The sequence below is a fragment of the Helianthus annuus genome, chromosome 10, assembly GCF_002127325.2.
Source record: "Helianthus annuus cultivar XRQ/B chromosome 10, HanXRQr2.0-SUNRISE, whole genome shotgun sequence".
Lineage (NCBI taxonomy): Eukaryota > Viridiplantae > Streptophyta > Magnoliopsida > Asterales > Asteraceae > Helianthus > Helianthus annuus.
The window spans coordinates 100,283,672-100,294,096 of record NC_035442.2 but is presented as its reverse complement, the minus strand read 5'-3'; the positions used below and the strand labels follow the sequence as shown (position 1 = coordinate 100,294,096).

General features: G+C 35.3%; 1 protein-coding gene across 9 annotated transcripts; it reads right to left on the bottom strand.

Annotated features, from left to right (window-relative positions):
* Positions 1 to 1,503: 1,503 nt before the first annotated feature.
* LOC110885116 (snakin-2) lies at positions 1,504 to 7,091 on the bottom strand. Of its 9 annotated transcripts, none has more exons than XR_004870658.1 (8): positions 6,962 to 7,063; positions 6,618 to 6,657; positions 6,321 to 6,365; positions 6,124 to 6,228; positions 5,647 to 5,919; positions 5,101 to 5,325; positions 3,774 to 4,298; positions 1,670 to 1,806 (listed from the first exon to the last, which is right to left on the bottom strand). XR_004870658.1 is itself a non-coding variant. In XM_022132816.2 (3 exons), exons 1-3 carry the CDS (start codon positions 7,028 to 7,030, stop codon positions 1,625 to 1,627), a joined length of 291 nt encoding a protein of 96 aa, XP_021988508.1. In that variant the 5' UTR covers positions 7,031 to 7,091; the 3' UTR covers positions 1,504 to 1,624. The 9 variants fall into 9 exon arrangements, 1 of the variants encoding a protein (XP_021988508.1); XR_004870659.1 differs by lacking the exon at positions 1,670 to 1,806 and having other exon boundaries at positions 3,488 to 3,918; positions 4,014 to 4,298; XR_004870663.1 differs by lacking the exon at positions 1,670 to 1,806 and having other exon boundaries at positions 3,488 to 4,298; positions 5,647 to 5,735; positions 5,839 to 5,919.
* Between the last annotated feature and the right edge of the window lie 3,334 nt (positions 7,092 to 10,425).

The window sequence follows — 10,425 nt, the reverse complement described above, 5'->3', positions numbered from 1 at the left end:
TTTTAATTCCGAACTCAATCGATCAATCAAATCCATAAACTTATACACATTCGTTTCCCTATCGTAGGGTAACTTCAGTGTTCCCAATCTCAAGACTCAACAATTCATGACTTTTTGGAAGCTCTGCAAACCATGAGTTTACATATCCCATTTGACATTTTATACACTTTCGGGTGGAATATATACAAGATTATCAAAATCACTATTATTAAAATCACGATCACAAAATCAATCACATTATTGAAATGATATGGTTAGGATACATACATGCTAGAAGCCTTTCTTGCACAAATATTTGTCATTAACGTCATGAGCCGACCTTAACATGTATAGGAGCAGCACACCGCCCTTAGGAAGGGTTTATGTTAAGTCATTCAATCACAGTTTTGTCCGTCTCGGTGACTAAATACACAACTTTGTAGACACAATTGGTTTGACCTTTATTTGATGCATGCTAGTATTACTATGTTTTCATGCCTTAGTATATTGTTATGCCATGTAGGAATGATGATAACTTTTCTATCTATGCTAGTAGCTAAAGCTTGTATGTTCACCAATACTTTATTTGTTGACATTTATTTTAATATATAGTGCAAGAAATTGATGATATTAGGTTCAAGAATCTAGTAGGATGGATTTTAGACACGCATTTAAATTTATGTACTTTTAAATTTGTCGTATTTGAACTTTCCTTGTTGCATTTCTATTTCAAGACAATGTACCTATTCAGTTATCAATGAAATCAAGTTTAATTAATTATTGCCACGTTTAGCAAGTTGTGATGTCTCGAGCAATCAATTTCATCCTACCCCGATGTTTTCGCCATCGACTGGGGTCTGACACCGAACATACTGAATATTGAAGTTGATAAAAGTTGGAACCGTTACATGTACCGAATATTCTAAATCGGTAGAAATACATGTATTTGAGCCAAAAATCCCATCCCTAATATCCATGTTCTAAACTAGGAATGATCAGACTAATTTACTAAAGTTTAAGATCGGCTTTGGACTTGAGTTTATCTTAGTAAATAGTTTAGTAGCTAAATCTTTGTAAGGAGTAGGCTTGTTTTTTTATTCATTTATCAACTTTAAAACATTTATTTGTTTGTTTTTATAGATAACCATAATTTATGTATGTATCATGTATGTATGATACCATATTATGTGCTTTCTTATCATAGTTATGTATATATCAATATTTGTTATTTAATATATGTTGAATTATATTCAACAAAAGTTAGTTTGGTGTATGATGCTCGTGCTCGATCTCATTTAATTAATGTGTTTTATCGTAGTCTATATTTTCATTTAAGCTTGGCTTAATTCAAGCATTTAGTGAGTCGTTCTCATGTAGCTTATGAATGATCGACTCGTTTACACACCTATTAAGTAGGGTTGGGAATGGCACGTGTATGAGACGACTTCCGGTAATATTTAGTCTCTTTTTTTATTATAAAACCATGTCTTATTTTAGGGTCCATAGGTAGAGAGTACTCAAATCTGATTATAAACACAACCAATTTTTATTAACGTATCGTGATGGGAATGACAACATAATTAAGGAAAAGAGGGGGGGGGGGCATGAATTAGAAATACATAATCTTTAATTAACATGGACAATTTTATGGACACTTCTTTTTGTTTCCTCGGGTGGTCATTTCAGCATAACAAGCACAGGCTTCATAGTTGCCTGAGGTGCCTGGAGGCACACAATTGCACCTTCCACAACATGTTCCGCATGCCCTGTTGCATAGGTGTGGCCTTTTCGATAGCATGCACCTTGTCGCACATGCCTTTCCACAATCTGCAAACAAACAGATTTAATTCGTTATTGGTTATTATTAATAACTAGAGATTTAATGAACTAAACCACTCATGAGCTACGAGAAATCGGCTCGCTAAAAATTAGAATTGAGCTCAAGCCTTAACATAAGCTTGTTTAATAAACGAGCCACTGCCTGGCTTCCCTTATTAAGCGTGAGTAGACTTGTGAGGCTACGAACCTTTTATTTTTATATATCAATTTTTTTTTAAATGAGCTCGAGCTCAAAAAACTACTCAAGATATCTGAACTCGAGCTTTAATATCGAAACAAGCCGAACTTAAACTTGAGCTCTCGTAACTTAAAACTAGCCAATTTCGAACTAGCTTAGGCAAGCTCGACTCGACTCGTTTACACCTTTGTATATAACAAACCGTGTAAAAAATCATCCATCTTAACACCCACTGTTTTCATGTGTAGGGAATGTAATCCTTTTCTTTTGTTGTAACGAACTTGCAATTAAAAATTTGCAATTGTATGGTACCCGAATACATACAATATAGAGTGTTTTCTCAAATTAGTTACATTGAGAAAATTCATTAGTTCGCACACAATTAATTTCATATAAAGATGGATACGTTTTAATTCACTTAATAATAAACTAGCCTAAGACCCCGCGAGTTTCGCGGGTGGCTAATAAAAAAATAACTAATTTAACATTGTTGACGCAAATATTTTAATTATATACGTTGAAAGATTAACGGGAATGACAGAGAGTACACTCAATAATTGAAATACATGAATACAACAAAAAATCACAACTCATTGAAGATCTCTTTATAAACAACATTAGTTGTTTTATTCGCAAGTTTGCCGTTGTTAAGTATTAGTAGCTTGACTCGATCTCGTGTTTTAACTCTTGATAAAGCTACGTACAACTGACCATGTGTGAAAACGGATCGTCTCAAGTACAAACCAACTCTTGAAAGTCTTTTGATGGCGACCGGCCCAAATGTAAAGTAGAAATGCAAAAACAATTTCGTACAAAACCTTTAATTAAAAAATTGAAATCATAATATAACCCGATTATTCCCACCTTCTCCATACGTGACCCTACCCACCATGTATAGATTTCAATTCAGTCATACCCAAGTTGAACATTCCAAAAAAATAAAATAAAAATAAGATCTATATACCACTGGTAAGCAGATTGGGTAGAAAATAAAGTATTAAATTAAGAAAAAATATAATAAATAAATATACGATATACGTCCGACCAATGAGTTTAACCCCCTAACCTCAAAATCCATTAACCTGTCAACCCTATACGATTGACACCCCTAAACTCAAAGATTGCTTGTCATGTTGTTCTTGCTATAACAAAGGATCTCTTTCAAGTTCGTGAAACTATTTGATGCGCATTCAAAGACTTTTTATACAATCCATCATCCAATCACATTTCTCCTAAATATCTTTTCAAATTAACATCACATAAAGTCCGATTTCAGAACACATTCTACAATATCTAAGTATAATATATTGATAACAATCAACAATCATTAAGACTGAAAATAATAATAATAATAATAATAATAATAATAATAATAATAATAATAATAATAATAATAATAATAATAATAATATTATATTTAAAAATGAGCATGGAAAAAATACTTAAATGTAGACCATAAAAAAACTTACAAGTATGTTTAGGGATAATGAATATGGAAATATGCTATATTTATCAAGTACAACAGCAACCTTAGCAAGCTGCAGAAAGATTACAACAAAACAAAACAAAACCCCAAGGTACCATACAACCCTAAACAAAAGAAAAGAACAATAGAACAGAAAACAAAACACACAGCCTACTCAAAACTTGCAGTTTGTATACCCATTCAAAGTAGCCACTAAAAACCATGAGAAACGGTGTAGTGCAGAAAGGAGAAGACGCCAACATCTATATATCTTTTACATCGAGTGAAAACCATAAAAACAAATACCCGTACCGATGTTGTTTGGCTAGTATCAGTTGGTTCGTTACGACCCTGGTATGGTTCCGCAGCGCGTATGTTTGCCATAAAATGTAGCATAGACTATAGATCTTTTATCGACATTGGCAGGTCCTTTGGAAAGTCAATTCGTACAGCGCCTCTGCCACAACACGTATTGTATTTCAGTCTACTCTTTTAAGGGGACAATTTCAGCCGCTCTTCATACAAAAAAAATAGAATCTTTACAGTACTCACAAATATTAGTACAACCTCCCAAATCAATGTATGCCCGGGTAGGCACAGGCACGCTACTTAATGTTGTAGACGATTGTGCACTTGCTCGAGTATCAAGCAGTGCAAATTGCAAACTGTCAAGGATACACCGGAATGATGCAGCCCTGAGTATTGCGGAGTGTCTTACCGATTCGCAGACAATTTGTGAACCAATGACAACAGCAGCAGTAGACGATGATGATTGCCCACTATCATTATCCATTGCAATCGATTTCCTTCTCCTAATGGAAGATCGATCAACCATGTCTAACAACAGAACCACAATAGAATGACGCGTGAACCGGAAATAGGTGAATATTGTTAAACACTAACTGATACATTTATTTGAATTATATATCAGATCTTTATGATTCTTTTAATTTAACGTATATTCGGAATAATAAATAAAAATCATATCTATCTTGAACTCTATGTTATAAAAAAATAACACGGTTGAACATTGAAAAACAATACAAAGTATAAAATAAGAACAATACTTGCAACTATGATTTGGCTAAGAACTAACAATGCAAGATGATTCTTGTGCTCGAAATCCTTTTCACGGTCTTGAAATTGAATGAAATACTCTACCCAAACCACTCAAATCAAAACCGTAAATCACAAAAAAAAAAAAAAACAAATAACAAACAAACAAACAGTAGAGCTAAAAGTGAACTGACTCCCACAAACTCTATGTATGCTTTTAGTGAACCACAATCCCATAAGGAAACAAACCAATTCAAAATATGCGATATGCATACAACCTAGCCAGAGATCTCCCAAATTGCTACCTACGAAAATAAAATTGTCGATGTGTAAAATTCTCATAATTGAAAATTATTAAAGTTTGTATAAATGGGTCAAATAGGTAATTTAATTATGTTTATAGTTAAAATGGAAAAGGCTCGACGATGATGACCAAAAAAATAAGTTTGCCAGGTTGTAATGCATGTCACATATGATGACAGATCCTCCCATTGAACTCGGTAATCGCTCACGCTATTGCACTTAGATAAATAAATGGTCAGACAAAATATCATGACATAAATTTGTGTGTATTTTGGCTTACCGCGCATATTATTTTTAGGCCCAGACCAAACCGGCCTGTCTTGTACTAAAGAGTCTCTTTTGCACGAACATAAGAACCAAAACTATTCGCGTAATCACGTTGACTAAAAACTGTAAGAGAGTCGTAAGATTGATAGCTGGTTATAGCCGCCTTCCCGTTAATCGACTCATTGTTTCTTGTGATGCCGAACACTTCTGGTCCCACCTCATCAAGCACCATTTTTGCCTAAACAACAAAAATAATGCATCAGACTAAGTATTGAGGTTATTAGCATGTGAAACTTTTCATACTTGTGTAACCATTCAATCAATTTAATTGTAATCTACCATAGAGCTCAATTACAATATCAAAAGTAAAAAAAAACACGTGTGACTTTAAAAGTGAAAACAAAACAGAACCAATAACAAAGTAACCATTTACTACCCCTGCACAGCCTTAGTCATTCCAAATGCAGTTGCAGATGTTAAGGCTCCAATCACAACCGTTTGCCCAACACTCCAAACTGGTAATACGAAAAAACTAAAGTACACATATATTAGGGTTTACCACAAAGAACTTTAGGAGGATCAAACTGGTCGGGCAAAAAGACTGAACAACTTGCAGGGCTGGCCCATTGTACCAGTACTCCTCCGTGTCTCCTCATTGTCATACAGAAAACGTCAAAAAAATGTATCAGTAATTCAATTTGTATAAATCTTGTTGTCTTGAAATCCATGTTTTAAATACAAAACAAAATACCGTGCCTATGTCGCTTCAGCCGGCAGTTCACCCTAGACGCAGCCATACTCATTCACTGAATGTCTTGTTTGAACCATTTAACTATAACAATTTAAATAAAAAAAGAAAAGATCAGTTTGTGTTCATCTAAGAATAGCAAAACCATATAATCTTCTAGTTTTGAAAGCACCGATATCAAACGGTTTAAGAGCTCTGTTATTTGAAATCGAGCAGAGATCACAACAATGATGTGTTGTTACAGGAAAGAGAGGAATTAAGATTAGATAATAGATATACACGACTTACCTGATCACTGCAACTCGTCTTCGGCATTCAATTTGGTTTTCAATCAATTTCTCCATAAAAACTGGTTGCTTTCGATCGCGATTGAAGATGAAGAAATCTTGGGATCTGGAGATTGTAAATAATAGATTAGAGATCGATTAAAGCGAATGAATCAAAAAATTGTCGGATTACAACATCAAAGATAGAGATAAACATACCTGATGATAATTTTTGTGTTTGAGATTTAGGGTTTTCTGAATGGCCTATTACAAAGAGCGTGGTTAGTGTGATTGCAATTAAGATTGGAAGGAAACTGATATCAAAAATATGGAAAGTCCATCAATCTCTTATCAATCACGGTCAAGCAAAAAGAGGGATGAATGGTGTGGTGAAATCCCGCTCAATTTGTTTCAGTAATGGTTAAGAGAATGCCAGGTGGCAATGAGTGGATTAAAATTATGCCAAGTGGCACCAAAATGTTTTGTTTTAATATAGATAATAGATTGAAATAATACCGATTTTGGTGGGTGGATATGTGTCAACACTAGCAGCATCCTGTAACAAAAATACATAAAGTCATATTACTAAAAATAAAAAGAAAAGTAATAAACTGTCTGAATTGACATCCATCTAATGATATAAGAAATTATATCGACATGTAACTTGATAAGTTATTAAGGACTATGTAAGTTGGATCAGAAATTTAAAATCTTACTAAAGAGGAGAAGATAAAGGGGTAATTTTATTGGAGATAATAAAAAAGAATTTTTTGTTTAGAGTGAAAATAATATGTTTTTGGAAGCATACTAGGTATTAATAATAAATATAAAGATGATTAAAAACGAAAAGAAGAGGTTACTAATTGGAAGGCTTGGAAGAGAACAAGAGAGACAAGAAGTGAAGCAACAAATGTTTTTAGGATGGCCATTTGATTTCACAAGCTAGACAAGGGAGAGAGAGGAAATGGAGTGAGATGTATTTGAGTATGAAAGAACCAACGGTTTAACTAGTATTTATAGGTGAGAAATAATAAGAGAGATGGGGTCATGATACAACCTAAGGGTGTAAGGGGTGCTCACCTAATAGGTGAGTCCCCCCTCTTACACGTAACCAACCAGAATAAGCCACGTCAACTCCCCTCTAACACTCCCCTAATACCCCTTTTTGATGGCGGCACTCCCCTATTAGGGGAGTTGGTTTCGAAAGTTGTACCATCTCCGAAAGATGGTTTCCACAGTTGTGCCATCTTCGAAAGATGGTTTCGAAAGATGGTCTCCCTCGAAAGTTGTGCCATCTTCAGCGGTGAACCCACACCCAAAACCCACCCCGATTCGAGACCCCGCGGGGATGGCGGCGGTGTTCCCGATCGGGGAAAGGGGTCACCGAAACCCCTTACCGAGTACGCCCCGGACACCCTAATGATTACTATAAGTTCGATGGTATATAAAATGAGAAAAAAAGAAGCACCTTCTTAGTTATAAAAATAAGTACGCTGAAGGGTTTGGACTTGCAAAGAAATGCCTCCACCAAGTATTTGTTGAGAGTGAGCTGTTGAAAATGACAACAAAGCTGTGGGAAGTCATGCATAGTTGGCATTATCATCATTATACCAACTCTACAAGTTTGGGATAGACAAAACAATAAACAGCCTCATAACACTTATTGTATCGAAATAAAATGTATTATTATCATGACACGCGATTATTGATAAGGGGGTTAGAACAAAATACAAAGTCTTCTAAAAATAAGTCGTAAGAAGGTATTAAACGGACTCCGATTGACATTCAAGCGATATTGACCGTCTCATCGAACTCTACAATGCGAGATTTTAAGTTTTTAATTTTAGATGTTTATTTTATAGATTTTAGATTTTTTATTTACATCATCGTAATTTGGTTAAGTGGGTTTCTCGAACTTCAGCCAGATTATATCTGTATAAATTAATTATCCAAATTTAACGTTATTTGTAGTTTAATAATCCATTTATTGACTTATATGAGTGTATTCATGCACTTCAAAGTGAAACCTGCTTCTTCTATTTAAAAATATCATATCATATTTTTATCCATATAAAAGTCAACAAGAAAAGCTAATCAAATCACATTTGTTTTGATATTTACGAGATAGATGAAATATTTAATTTATATACAAGATTACCATTCATGTGTAAATAGCACAAACCCATGGTATGTTTTGCTTGTTTTCGTACTAACGTCAAATCATCCACGGTAATTTATGTGGATTGAACAAAAATATATTTTTTTTATAAGAGCCAAACTATCTACAGACACTAAGTGTGTGGATAGTCACCCTTAAAAGGTATTTTTTGTCCTTATATGCACGCACACCTTGCAGCAGGGACGTTCCTACGTTTTTGGAGACCTTAAACGAACTTCGAAGTTGAGGCCCTTTTGTGATTCAATTAAAGCTTCTTGTTTACATTTTTTTTTGCCCTTTCGCATAATCAGATTCAAAAGTCCGGATTCGATTTAACATTGCAAAGATATAAATCTATTTAATAAATTAACAACGAACCTTAAACAACAAATTAAAATAAGCAAATAAGCCCTAAAGTCCTAAGCAACAAACTCAAATTAGCAAATAAGCCCTAATTCCCTAAGCAACAACTTGAAATCAGCAAATAAAGTAATGAAATACGTGTAAGTCCTAAATAATAAATTCAAACTAAATACACTCTAATTCTATAAACAACAAGATATCTAGCCTGAGTGAGAGCCACAAGATTATATCGCTAGCCACAAGATTGAATCGCAAAACTGAGTTGCCAGCCACAATATTGAATCGTCAAGGTGTTCCAAGTTCGAAGCCAGCCACAACCCACAAGACTGAATCGCAAAACTAAGTCGATCCCCCTCATCGCATGATTCGTTTTTTACGGTATGCGATTAAGGTAAACCCTCCAGTTAAAAAGGTTGATTTTAGCTAATACCCGTTATCCTCCACTTTAGACTTTTCATGAATTTTGTACCTTATCTTGGCCACTGTTAAGGAATCTTGAATCTCCTCATTCCACACCCATTTATCCATTACCCCTTTAAAGTCAACATTACTCAATATTACTCAATAATATGTAATTCTCCATCCCCCCTTAGCAAACGAGACCAGTTCCATTTCCAACATCCCCTATAGCCCACCTCCAACATATCTTTAATCCTTGCTTCTTTGTCTTTGGCAAATCAAACCTTTAAAAAGATCTTTAAAAGGCCCATCCATCTAATTATCTAGCCAAAAAAATGTTGGAAATATTAAAGATAATTTTAAAGAGGAACATACAAGTTGGTATGTTTCCTCCATCCCACATTGGTGGAGTGAGTGAAGTTTGGGTGGTTTATAAGGGATTACCCCTTATGGGCCTCCATAGTGATAAATGGGTTGAGAAGTGGGTGAAGCCCACACGCGCGCCGAGCCGCGAGCTCGCGGATGGTCGCGTTTGAGGCGCGAATGGTCGCGTTTGAGGCGCACGTACGCATCGTCGCGAGGAGCTGAGGAGCTTTTATTTTTAGCTAAGGTCTGGTCAGGTGGGTCAGATCTGTGGTTCAAATGAGATAGGGAGATAGAGATTAATTCGAAACAGTGGGGGTTATCCCATACTGATTCGAATTCGTATGGGATAGCTATTCTGTAACCGAATTCGTATGGATATGCATCCAGAAAAACGAATTCGTATGGGATTGGTATATCTCTCCCTATTTTTCTCATTCTCAGGTATAACCCACACATATAAATAAAGGCTTCCTGCTACCCATTTATTCACCTCAAATTCGCAGCTCTCTCTCTCTCTATTGTGTGATTCTGTTTTCGTTCCAGCTTCTGCGTTTCCCGTTTCCATTGCTGTTAGAATACCAGATCAGTTCTGCATTAAATCCTGGGAGTTTACGCTGCAGCTCACAGCAATACGAGCGCGTAAAATCCTTTAAGGACAGGAGTTTTTTTCCGTGCAGTTCAAGGCTTTCGTTCAAGGATCTTCGTTATCACTCGCCAGGTTGGTTTTAATTTACTTGTTCTTTAAATTCGTCCGACAACGGGACAGTCTCCTTCTACCTTTCTTTAATCAGTTTGCTCAAGTTGGAACAAACTGGTTTGGCTGATAACTCGGTAATTAATAAATTAACTGGTTTGGCTGATAACCCGGTTATACAGTCGTGATTTGTCTCTATGTTGATGATATGTTGATCATCAGCACTCACCTTGAAGGTATTTCTGAAACTAAGAAATATTTGTCCTTGAACTTTAAGATGAAAGATCTAGGAGAAGTTGATACAATTCTTGGGATCAAGGTGAAGAGAACTGGAAGTCAGATTT